General features: G+C 37.9%; 1 protein-coding gene across 9 annotated transcripts in view; it reads left to right on the top strand.

Moving 5' to 3' along the window:
• The window catches only part of Pum2 (pumilio RNA binding family member 2), an 83,135-nt gene extending 71,356 nt beyond the window's left edge, over window positions 1–11,779 (top strand). For 6 of the 9 annotated variants that reach the window (XM_052745941.1, XM_052745943.1, XM_052745940.1 and 3 more), the window contains 6 exons: window positions 48–182; window positions 3,585–3,722; window positions 4,790–4,915; window positions 5,086–5,207; window positions 5,425–5,617; window positions 8,851–11,779. In XM_052745941.1, the coding sequence (XP_052601901.1) occupies window positions 48–182; window positions 3,585–3,722; window positions 4,790–4,915; window positions 5,086–5,207; window positions 5,425–5,617; window positions 8,851–8,982 (846 nt within the window). In that variant the 3' untranslated portion in view covers window positions 8,983–11,779. The remainder of the gene's footprint in view (window positions 1–47; window positions 183–3,584; window positions 3,723–4,789; window positions 4,916–5,085; window positions 5,208–5,424; window positions 5,618–8,850) is intronic. The other 3 variants (XM_052745942.1, XM_052745948.1, XM_052745946.1) reach the window with 1 other exon arrangement.
• Window positions 11,780–12,882: the final 1,103 nt, after the last annotated feature.

The raw sequence follows: 12,882 nt of genomic DNA, 5'->3' as shown, positions 1-12,882 counted from the left end.
TCATGTTTAGCAAAGTACTCTCATACTGACTTCTTACTGTCTTTCAGTTTGGAAGTTTGGATCAGAAATTAGCCCTGGCTACTCGTATTCGTGGTCATGTTCTACCATTAGCCTTGCAGATGTATGGCTGCCGTGTTATTCAGAAAGCATTGGAGTCTATTTCTTCTGATCAGCAGGTAATTGTAAGTTGAGATACAAGTTTTGTAATATTTAAAGTTAAATTTCTTTTTATCTCACAATCTGGAGAAAAAAATGACCTTACAATTTCTACCAGGAGACTTCAAGATCTTTTCATAAAATATGTCTAGAACAGTCATTGCTGTTCTAGGTCCCGTAGCGGGTCTTTGATGTGTTCCCCATTCACCACTGTTCCTTCCATGGAGTGCCAAGGGATGTGTCTTTGCAGTCGCCTACCTTCTTCTTACCTGCAGTTTCAGCATGCATTTCACTGTTTCCAGTTTAATCAGGGTCTACCCAGTATTTCTTTTTGCTTTTTGAGACAGGGTTTCTCTGTGTAGCTTGGCGCCTTTCCTGGAACTCGCTTTGGAGACCAGGCTGGCCTCGAACTCACAGAGATCCGCCTGCCTCTGCCTCCCGAGTGTTGGAATTAAAGGTGTGCGCCACCACCACCCGGCCAGTGTTTCTATTGTACGGATTTTAAGCAACATTCTCGTATTCTAGTTAGTAAATACATGTGTGTGTATACACTAAGATTTACTTGATTTTAAAGAAAGAAAAAATGTGTGTGTGTGTGTGTGTGTGTGTTGAATGATAGAGTATTTTAATAAAGGACCAATGTAATTCCCATTACATTCATTGGACCTCCTAGTAAGTTATGAATATAATCTTAAAAATAATTTGAAGTAGACAATAGTATTGAGAGCTATGAGAATAAATGTTAATTTATCAGATTTTTTTTTTTTTTTTTTTTTTTTTTAATTTTTTTTATATTTATTTATTATTATACAGCATGCATGACTGCAGGCCAGAAGAGGGCACCAGATCTCATTACAGATGGTTATGAGCCACCGTGTGGTTGCTGGGAATTGAACTCAGGACCTCTGGAAGAGCAGCCAGTGCTCTTAACCTCTGAGCCATCTCTCCAGCCCAATTTATCAGATTTTTAAATATATACTATGTGACACACTAATTGGTTAGTAGGTTCTTGTGTCATCTTAAGTTATCTTTCACCATGAAATTATGTGTTTATAGAATGGGAAACTGTAAGTAAACAAAATAGCTTTTTTCTTAACTTCATCTTAATCATTTAGACAGCCAGTTTTTACTGTTAGTAAAAGTAAATTCTGTAGGTTTAAAAACCGAAGGAGGACGGTGTCTTAAGGTTTCTATGTCTGTGATAAAAAAACCCATGACCAGGCCTGGAGAGATGGCTCAGAGAGTAAGAGCACTGGTTGTTCTTCTAGAGGTCCTGTGCTGTGGGATGGTCTGTATGTCAAATATGTTGCTGATTGGTCAATAAATAAAACACTGATTGGCCATTGGCTAGGCAGGATGTATAGGCGGGACAAGGAGAAGAATAAAGCTGGGAAGTGGAAGGCTCAGTCAGAGAGACACTGCCAGCCGCCATGATGAGAAACAGCTTGTGAAGATGCCGGTAAGCCACGAGCCATGTGGCAAGGTATAGATTAATGGAAATGGGTTAATTTAAGCTATAAGAACAGTTAGCAAGAAGCCTGCCATGGCCATACAGTTTGTAACCAATATAAGTCTCTGTGTTTGCTTGGTTGGGTCTGAGCGGCTGTGGGACTGGCGGGTGAGAGAGATTTGTCCTGACTGTGGGCCAGGCAGGAAAACTCTAGCTACAGTCCTGAGTTCATTCCCAGCAACCATATGATGGCTTACAACCATGTATGAGATCTGGTGCCATCTTACATCCTGCAGGTGTACATGCAGACAGAACACTGTATACATAATAAGCAAATAAATAAAAAACCAAACCACCCTGACCAAAATCTACTTACAGAGAAAAGGATCTATTTATTTCTGTTCACTTGATGGAATTGAGGTCAGGACCTGGAGGCAGGAGCTGATACAGACGCAATGGAGGGTGCTGCTTCCGGGCTTGCTCTCCGTGGCTTACTCAGCCTCTTTTCTTTTTTTTTTCTTTTTTTTTGGTTTTTCGAGACAGGGTTTCTCTGTGCAGTTTTGCGCCTTTCCTGGGACTCATTTGGTAGCCCAGGCTGGCCTCGAACTCACAGAGATCCGCCTGGCTCTGCCTCCCAAGTGCTGGGATTAAAGGCGTGCGCCACCACCGCCCGGCTCAGCCTCTTTTCTTATAGCATCCACTCAGGATCACCAGCCCAGGGGTGACACCAACACAGTCATCTGGGCCCTTCCACATGAATGACTAATTAAGAAAGTGCACCACAGGCTTTCCATGGGTCTGTCTGGTAGGGGCAATTTGTCACTTGAGGTTTCCTCTTCCAAAAGGGGTGGGTGTGTGTGTGTGTGTGTGTGTGTGTGTGTGTGTGTGTGTGTGTGTGTGTGTGTGTGTACACTTTAATCACAAAATCTGGAAGAAAACTCCATTATTCCTGTGGAAGAAATTATTAGTTTTAGATTTATTGAAATATGGCACAGTAGAGAAAGCCAACATATTTGAATTCTCAAAGCTTTAAGTAGGTCATAGGTATCAAAAGTAGCATAGTCTCTCCATGGCTGTGCCTTTGGTATTTGGAAATAAAAGGGACTGATACTGTCTTAACGAGAACTGGTTAATAGATAATAGTATCTTTTTTAAGTTAATTATATTTTGTAATTCAGTCTGTTTTACTTAAAGCATAAATCCATGTTGTAGGTTGACTTAACAGGATTCCTCCATAATTGTGTTGGAATATAGTTGAGTTAAAGATTCTTTAGATAATGTATGCCTTGTTTCTTAGTAGTATTTTCTATTCTAATAAGACATAAATTATGTTAATAGTAAACAGTAAAAGTTTATTACAACTTTTATGGTAAGCATTAGACAACAAGAAAAATGCCCATCAGTAATGACAGTTATTGATAACAGATGAAACACAGATAACCTATTGTCCCATGTTTTACGCACTTTGATAAACTCATACAGACATTAATTATGATTCCTTAGGAATAAAGGATGGAGGTGCTAAATAGGTCATGAAAATAAAAATTTTAAAAGTGTTTATTAGCCTGGGTGGTGGTGATGGTACACACCTTTAATCATAGTATTTGAGAGGCAGAGGCAGGTGAATCTCTAGAGTGAGTTTGAGGACAGCCAAGACTACACAGAGAACCCTTTCTCAAAAAAAAAACAGAACAAAACAAAAAAGTATAGATATCCGTTTTAAAAGAATGCAGGAACCGTGTACACAGTAAAAATATGTGTTTAAATATGGCAGGTTCACCATCACTGGGTTATGTCAGCATATATCATTAACATTGCTATCCATGATTTGCTTTAATAGTTTTCATTAAAATAAAAGCAGAAAATACTTTGGGGTATACTTTGTTCTTTGTTGATATTTTTAACTTTGTTCCATGTGAATATTTTTAACTCTCCTGGGTTTTCTGATGAGATAATTTATTAAATGACTTTTTTGCAGAGTGAAATGGTAAAGGAGCTAGATGGCCATGTGCTCAAATGTGTGAAAGATCAGAATGGAAACCATGTTGTTCAAAAATGTATTGAATGTGTTCAGCCACAGTCGCTGCAGTTCATCATTGATGCTTTCAAAGGACAAGTAAGATTGATTTTTGCTATTCATTTCCTTGGCAGAGCATTTTATGATTTGAATTTAGCATTCTTTTAAGTACAAAAGTACAAGATTATACCTGGTGCTTTCATTAAGCATTGTCAATGTAGGAGATTGGAGAGATGGCTTGGGTTAAGAGCACTGTCTGCTCTTCCAAAAGACCTGGGTTCAATTCTTAGCACCCAAGTGGCAGCTCAAAACTGTCTGTAATTCCAGTTAAAGGGGATCTGACACCCTCATACAGACATACATGTAGGCAAGGCACCAATGTACATTAAATAAATAAATAATTTTTGGGGGGAATGGTGAGTGTAAGTTGGGTACAGTTGTACATACCTGTAATCCCGGCATTTGGGTGATGGCAGCAAGGCCATTTGAAAGTTCAGTATCATTCTGAGTTAGGTATCATGTCTGAGAGCCAGCTAGGATGTGAGAACTGTTTCAAAAAATGAATGTACTTTAAAATGTTTGCCTCCTTAGTAAAGTCATTAGATAGAAGTAGGTAAGTGTTTTCCATAATCCCTAAGAGAAAGGGAAGAGCAGGAAAAAGATATGGAACTATTTACACAGGCCAAATAACTAGCAACTAGTACCAAAAACAGAACGGTAAAATCCCCAGGCACACTGCTAGGCTGCCTCTTTCCCAAATCCATTCATTTCCACCACTGTCCACTCTTGAGCCTATGACTAGGTTTCCTCCTGAGGATTGAACCCAGGCCTTACACATGCTAGGCAACTGAGCTACAGCTCCTGCTCATTAGATTCCTTTTTGATCAAAATTACCTTAGGTTGTGTAGGTGGCTCAGCAAGTCAAAGGGAAATGCTGTCAAGCCTGATGACCTGAATTTGACTCCCCAGATCCCACAGTGAGGGAAAACAGACCAAGTTGGCCTCTGAGCTCTGTATATGTGTTGGGGAATGCTCATGTTGTGATCATGTTAAACAAGGATCCACCAAACTGGGTGATTGTGTTGTCTGTCATCTATCTGTCAGTCTCATACATTGATTCAGAAATAACAGAAAATGTACATTTCCATCCTTCTATTTACCTCAAGGTGTTTGTGCTTTCAACCCATCCTTATGGCTGCAGAGTCATTCAGCGTATCCTAGAGCACTGCACTGCAGAGCAGACCTTACCCATCTTAGAAGAACTTCACCAACACACAGAGCAGTTGGTACAGGTAAATGTCACCAAAGAATTGGATTGGGTTTTTTTTTTTTTTTTTTTTTTTTTTTTTTTTTTTTTTGAGTAATGTAATTTGTTAAACTATGAAAATAACGAAGCAAAGGAAGTTTATTGTATTTTTTCAATTCTTAATGATGGAAAGTAATTTTTAAATGTCTGTTACAGGATCAGTATGGCAATTATGTTATTCAGCATGTATTGGAACATGGTCGACCTGAAGACAAGAGCAAAATTGTTTCTGAAATCAGAGGAAAGGTGTTAGCCCTGAGTCAACACAAATTTGCCAGGTATTGCAACAGTCAGCTCCTTTTTGTAGTAGGCCTGTAGTTAAATTTTTAAGTGTCAAGTTGTGGGGTACCATTTCTGTTTTAAAAGTAATTACAAAACTGGAAATTTTACCTTGTCTTCTGTTTTCTAGTATATTGGAGCAAATTGAAAAGTCAAGAATATTTTAACTATAAAGAAAAAAAACAAAGTTTCTGTGTGTGTGCTTTTAATTTTTAGCAATGTCGTAGAAAAGTGTGTTACTCATGCCTCCCGTGCTGAGAGAGCTTTACTGATTGATGAAGTTTGCTGTCAGAATGATGGTCCTCACAGTGCCTTATACACCATGATGAAGGATCAGTATGCCAATTACGTGGTTCAGAAGATGATTGATATGGCCGAACCTGCTCAGAGAAAGATAATCATGCACAAGGTAATATGGTGCACAGCTCTGTGATAAGTTACACTATCTGTTTTAATTGCACATAGACTTTTATCTGTCCTATACTTTTGAGTCTAAGGTTTTATATCTAATTTATCTTTCTTCATAACCAAGGAAAATTATAACTATTTAGTCTTCAATTACATCAAAGACCACCAAAGGATGTAATATTACTTAACTAAACAGGAAGTGCATTGTAAGCAACTTCCATAAATCTAGAATGACAGAGACAGCTGGCTGCCTGGACAGTCACCCAAAGTTCCTCTGCAACATTGGGGCATCCATTTTCAGCCTATAGGCCTAGAGTTTTTTAGTCACTTTTCCCTGTGTTTGTAGAATCTGGCAGTCTGTTCTGTGAAGCTAGGACCTGAAGGACCACCTCGCCTTGTTTTGGCAAAATTTAGTGGTCATTTTTCTATGGGTCCTGGATGTCCACTCTATATAACATACTGTCAAGCAGTGCACGCAAGAGCAGTTCTCTGCCCAGCAGGCAATTTTGTGCAAAGAAGATGATAAACTCCATATGGAGTGTCTTCAATGCCTATCTTTCAAGTAAATCGGTGCTGCCATGAGCAGACTTATCTCACTGTCCAGAAAGTCTAAGTTTTTAAAACATTCTAAATGCCATATTCTGTAAGTCTTTGAAGTGTTTGAAGATTACCTACTATCTTTATATATCTAAAAAACTTTACTAACATAACTATAAGTTTGATTATCCTAAATGACTATTAATTGTATTTTTTAATTATATATTACAATTTTAAATGAGCTGAATAAACATAATACCTTTAACAATAGTAGAAATATACATACAGTATAACAAAATTAACTTTAAATTTGTAATAAACTAAAATTTATAGCAATATAAAACATTTTAAACAAGTTGTTGCTCTTTTAAAGTAGATTCAATAATCTACCCCTTCATCCTATCATATCTATAATATCCCCCTTTCTTCCTTAGAAAGATACTGCATTTATAATAAACCCCCTTTAAAAAAATAAACATTTATTTAAAAGATTTATTTATCACGTATACACTGTTCTGCATGCATGCTAGAAGAGGGCACCAGATCTCATTATAGATGGTTGTGAGCCACCATGTAGTTGCTGGGTATTGAACTCTGGTCTTCAGGAAGAGCAGCCAGTGTCCTTAACCCCTGAGCCATCTCTCCAGCCCTACTGAGGTTTTTTTTTTCTTTTCTTTTCTTTCTTTTTTTTTAAATGGTATTAGATTTTCCCATTAAGGGAGCTGCTCTTCCAAAGGACAATTTGAATTCCCGGCACTGTCACGGTGGCTCACAAGCATCTGTAACTCCAGTTCTAGGGTATCTGGTCGTCAGTGGGCACCTGCGCGCGCGCGCGCACACACACACACACACACACACACACACACACACACAATTAAAAACAAATTCAATCCTTTTCAGAACAGAATTTTTCTTTATTTTATGTATTGTACTTCAAGCTATTTCCCGTCTTGAATCTAATGATTCTTTAAAATCACTAATTCTGCTGTCAAAGTGACTCATAAGGTAGAGTTGTTTGCTGCCAGGTCTTTTGACCTGTATTGGATCTCTGGGGTCCAAATATGATGGAAGGAGAAAATTGACTCATACAGATTGTCCTTTGAAGTGTGCCATGGTGCACATGTGCTCACACACAAAGTGTAATTTGTTTTTAGGGTTTTGTCGTTGTATTTTAGATTCATGTATTTTATGTGTATGTGTTGCCTGCATATATGTATATATACCACATGTGTACCTGGTGCCCATGGGGGGCATCAGATCCCTTGGAACTGGAATTATGGGTATTTGTGAGTTGCCATGTGGCTGCTGGGATTTAAACTCACTTCCTGTACAAGAACAAGTGCTCTTAACCACTGAGCCTTCTCTCCAGCCCATAAAATTTTTTTTAAATTTAATTAATTAAAAAAATTAATTTCCATAAGAAAAATGTAATATTAAAAAGAGCTCTAAAGCTAGGCTTAGTTGTACAAGCCTATTAATTGCTGCTCAGGAGACCAGCCAGTATGGGAGGATTGCAAGTTTGATGCTAGCCTACATAACTAAGAATCAACAAAAACAAAACTGAAAAATATGTTAATGCTCTCTCTGACTTGATTGCATTAGTAAACATGAGACAACATCTCACTCTTAGAATCTTTCCCTTTATCAAGAGAAAATAATCTCAAGATCCCCTCATGCTATGCATTTTGCCAGGGCCATTGCCAGTGCATGGCATTTAACAACAGCAGCTCTTCATTATAGCACTGAAATTTAAAAATGCATCCTTCAAATTAATGTGCTCTTTTTTTTTGTTGTTTTGTTTTGTTTTTGCCTTTTTGACTCTCACAAAGATTTTAACCTTAATTTTAATTTATAGTACTTGTTGAGCCCACAGTATGTATAGTATTTTTTAAATGTTTATATAATGCATTCTACAAAAGCCCTTGCATAATTATTTTTGTAGGTGACTTCCTAGATACTGCCCATTTGTACTCTGGAATCTTACAGGCTGTGTGTCCCTGTGTGAAGAGTGCCTGTTCATTAGTCTGCCTTGTGGCAGTTAAACTGCATTCATTGCGGGTCTAGCTGGGAAGGGGCAGTATAGTTTAAGGAACACAGTAGCTCCCTAGTACACTGTATTTAGGGCTTTCTTCGTCTGCATGTGACACAGCAGTAGCTTGTTTATCATTGAAAAAAAAGGAGTGTTCCCTTTTTAAGTGTTTTTGAGAGAATTTTATGGTTCAGAATTGGTTTTGTACCTAATTAGCTTTTTTGTTTTTTGTTTTTTGTTTTTTGAGGTGGGGTTTCTCTGTGTAGCTTTGCGCCTTTCCTAGTATTCACTTGGTTGCCCAGGCCGGCCTTGAACTCACAGAGATCCTCCTGGCTCTGCCTCCTGAGTGCTGGGATTAAAGGCGTGCGCCACCACCACCTGGCATCTTTTTAATTTTTAACAGCAAGATTATCCAGACTTGAGGGAGCTATTTTAAATCACAAACTAGGCAAGATGGCTCAGGTACTTGCCACCAATCCTGAAGACCTGAGTTTAATCTCCAGAACCCACATGGTAGAAATAGAGAACATACTCAAGTTGTCCCCTGACCTCCATATACTGAACTGGCATGTCCACATCACACAAGAAAATGAATTAAAAAACAGAAACTATAATAGCTTAGGGTTTTTGTTGTTGTTGTTTTTAAAACAAGATGCTTTGTTTTTCAGATTCGACCTCATATTACTACTCTTCGCAAATATACGTATGGGAAGCATATACTGGCCAAGTTGGAAAAATATTATTTGAAAAACAGCCCAGATCTAGGGCCTATCGGAGGACCACCAAATGGAATGCTCTAAGGGAAAGGAGAAGGTTCAACCATGTTTAAAGAATGGGTTTTCTTTGTGAATTATCAAAACACAATTCAACTATGAATCTTTGATTTTTTTTTTTAAAGCAAAACTATTTATTGACTTTCTTCATCCATTTGTAAATTTTTAAGGTTCTTGTGTATATTTAGGGGGTGGGGTGGTGAATTATAAATTATATTCAACCCTGAGTGGAGACCTATCAGATTGGATTTCTGGTGAAGCACAGAATGCCTGTATATGATATAACTGTATCCCCCCCCCAAAAAAAAAAGAAACAAAAAAAAGGAAAAAAAGTTGTCACATATTTTGTAAATTTATACCTTGTAAAGTCACAAAAAAAATAGTTTTTAAAGGGAAAAGTACAGTATTTTAATAAACTGGCTTGCAGTCTGGTAGGTCTACAACCCCATAGCACAACAGGTTTATATAGATGTACATAGAATTATAGTTCTTATTTTTTTCCTTTACGTGAAGCCTTTTATAACAGATTAACAATCAACTGCATAAATATTATTAATATTTTAAAAAGAAAGTTAAGTTGTATTTTGGTAATTCACAAACTATCATGCAAAGAAAAACTCAAAAACAGACAAGAATAAAATGATTTGAGATAACATTATTTACAGTGGATGTGGTTTTAATAAAATTACTGCCCTCTAGTGTCCCTGGCGATGTACAGAAGAATTGTATATACTTACTGTAATGAGTTAGAAAAAGATCATGGTGGCACTTCCATTCAGTGAAAATTGCACTGAATGAAAAGTTAAACTTCACACTAACTTTTCAGTTTGGTTTGCAACAAGAACGGATGGAGATTTGTATTTTGTTCTAATTATAGAATTAAAGACTGTTGAGGAAGTGTCGTTTTATTCTGCGTTTTCATAGTAGATACATAAATAGGAACCCGATAGAGGTGAGAGAGGCCACTGAGAAGTGAACTGATAGCTCAGCATTTAGCATGATTGCATATTCAGAGAGCTTTTTTTTTTTTCTTCCTATAAATAAACACATTGTGTGTGTAGGGGGTAGATGTAAGTTTACAATTTGAAAGCAGATCTTGTTTCAGTGTTTGTTATGAAAGCCTTGCTAATTTCGTAGTAACTTTCCTTGGTTGTACAGGTGTACATTTGTAAACCTTCATGCTGTAAATGGAATCTGTTTTATCTCTTTGGGAAACATTTGCATTTTAGTGTACATTTACATCCCTGCCCTCTTTAACCTGGCAGTATAGTGTTGTATAATGTAAATTTATTTCTCCAAATTGAGAGTGATTTTTAAAAAATTTTTTATCTTTATATGGTTTCAGAAGTATGAACCAGCTTTCTTTTTATTATTGTGGAAAACATTTTGTTTTATAACATAGTTGTTGACTCTGTTGATAATGGACATGCTAGGATCTGGATCACTTTCAATTGAAGTCAGGGTATTGTGCATAGTAAATAGAAAGTATTGGGCTGAGATTTGATTACCACAGAGGCCAATGCTTTTCCATCTTTAAATGTGATGTGACTTTTTTCTTTGTACAGAAGAGTACTGTATTTTTGAATAGCCTACTCCCAAGTAAGAGCAAATCTGTATGATAACATTTTTTCCTCTGGACATAAGACATTATAACAGTAACATGATGTACATTTACAAGCGGCCTTATGTACATTTCCCAACAATCTTTTTAAGGCAAAATTGTGACCATATGTGTATAATTAAAATCGTTTTTAATCCTTTGCCTATGAAAATATTTTGGAAAAAAATTGCTTTGTATATTCAGTTTCTGAAAGATAAAGAAAGTGCTTTGTATTTTGTTGAAGTCAGTATTTTATATAAACATTTATGTTGACCCACTTATGTTCAGTGCTGAAAACTGAAATGAACATGCTATTCTGTCAGTTAAATTGTAGAAGGGATTTTTTTACTAGAGGTCTGCAGAACAAAAGCAATCAGAGCACAATGTTGAGTAGAAAGGTCTATCCTTTTGTTACTCAGATCATGAACCTTCAAGTTTGGGTTGCCAGGAGTCTTCGATGTTGATGTTGAGTTATTCTAGCTTTCTAACCCAACATTCCTTGGTGAGGCCATTAAATCCAGCCACTTGTCACCGTTCTCAGTCACACTGGCTCATCAGCATGTCCCTGTCACAGTAGCAGTATTTTCTCCCGTGTAGAGAGGCACTCTGCCTCCTTTTCTCACTTTAGTTTTGCCAGCCTCAGAGTGTCTTGACCCTGGATTGAACGTAACTTTCCCTCATCAGCCCATGGTTTCAGGGTCAAAGCTGCCAATTTGAGATTAGCAGCTCTTCCTGGTTCCCCTTCACCCTTACTTTTGGATGCTCGGGTAGCTGTCACTCAGTTCAGAAAGTGGCAAGTCCTAGAGAAAGTTACTTGGAACTGAATCCTCTAGCAGTCCTGATTCATACTTCCCAGTGCTGACAACCCAGTCCTCCTGATATTTTTAGGCATATTCTATAAAAATACCTGTTCGTGTAGAAATTTTATGATCTGCCAGTTTTGGTGCCCACCCTGATTCTACCTTCTAGTATGTTGGCATGGAACTTTAGAAAAATCCGACATTTCAGAATAAAGAAATCTGATTGGGCAGAAACCGCTTAGGCTTTACTCCTTGAGTGTCTCCTTTTGATATAGATTGTTTCTGGACCAGTTTGTGTAAGTCCTGGCTCTTATTGGTTCATATGAAATGTTATCTTCACTTCTTTGTATATTATGTATAAATTAGAAAATGAAACGTGTGAATAACATTGTATGAAATAAACCTGGTCTTGTGTTTTTCTCTAGATACAATATCCCTCTACATCTCAGTTACAATCTTGATTGCCTACTTAAGTCACTTAACTTCACACAAACATGTGGCTTCCTTTCCACATCAATTCAAGACAGTGGTCTAGGAAAGTGCATGCTGGGTTCAAGCCTGAATTTGAGAATTACCTTACTACTTTCAGACTCTGTCAGTTTGGCTGTGTCAACAGCCTGGGTGCCCTGGTGGGCTAGTGCTAATTACTTAGATTATTGATTGTAGGAATTGAAAATATATAGGTCTTAGGATTGTTTTTTTTTTTTTTTAAGATGTATTTATGTATTTTGTGAAAGTGCTGTGTCTGTGTATAGATATGCCCACCAGAAGAGGGCATCAGATCCCATTATCCATGGTTGTGAGCTACCATGTGGTTGCTGGGAATTAAATTCAGGACCTTAACCACTGAGCCATTGCTCCAGCCCCAGGGCTTGATTCTTAATGGAGACAGGCTGTTTTACTTCTGCGTTACTCTGATAGCTGCCGGGTAGGGTGCAGTAACTCTGGGAATCTCAAATGGAGATTTCCATAATGCTAAGTGGGAAGAGGAAGCACCATTACATTCGCTTGTTTATCTCAGAGTTTGGTTGTTTAATCTTGGTTTGATCAGAGCTAGAAAATCAATCATCTGGGTTTATGGGAAAGGTAAAGCTCTTGGATGTATCCTGCCCAGGAAAGGAGCATATGTCATCATGTCTGTGTCCTTTGGATGCTATTTCTTCAGGATGGTTTGTGTGTGAAGGAGAGGAGAAAAGAACACTTCATTGTCTGTCCTCCCTCCCCAACTTGCCCAGGCCTGAGTTAAGGTCTCTGGAGGTGTACAAGTGCTCTAGATACAGAAGTCAGGAGGGTGTGCTTGTGGTGCAGAGGCCTGCCCTTTGTCTAGCCTTCAGGCATTTTGTCCAGTGTCTTAGATGCCATTGAAAGGCCAGGGCGAGTTAGGAGTAAAGGCTCAGTGGTGCAGCTCTTACTCACATGGATCAGTCCTCAGATCATCCCCAGCACCATAGAAATACATCCAGGGAGGAAGGCTTCATTGTGACTGACACAGGAGGAACCTGACTGTTTTGCTGAGTGCTTCATTAA

The sequence above is a fragment of the Peromyscus californicus genome, unplaced genomic scaffold, assembly GCF_007827085.1.
Source record: "Peromyscus californicus insignis strain IS unplaced genomic scaffold, ASM782708v3 Scaffold_1__1_contigs__length_55948999, whole genome shotgun sequence".
In the NCBI taxonomy this organism is placed as follows: domain Eukaryota; kingdom Metazoa; phylum Chordata; class Mammalia; order Rodentia; family Cricetidae; genus Peromyscus; species Peromyscus californicus.
Note: the sequence above shows the minus strand (reverse complement) of the source record. Positions and strands in the feature narration are given on the sequence as shown.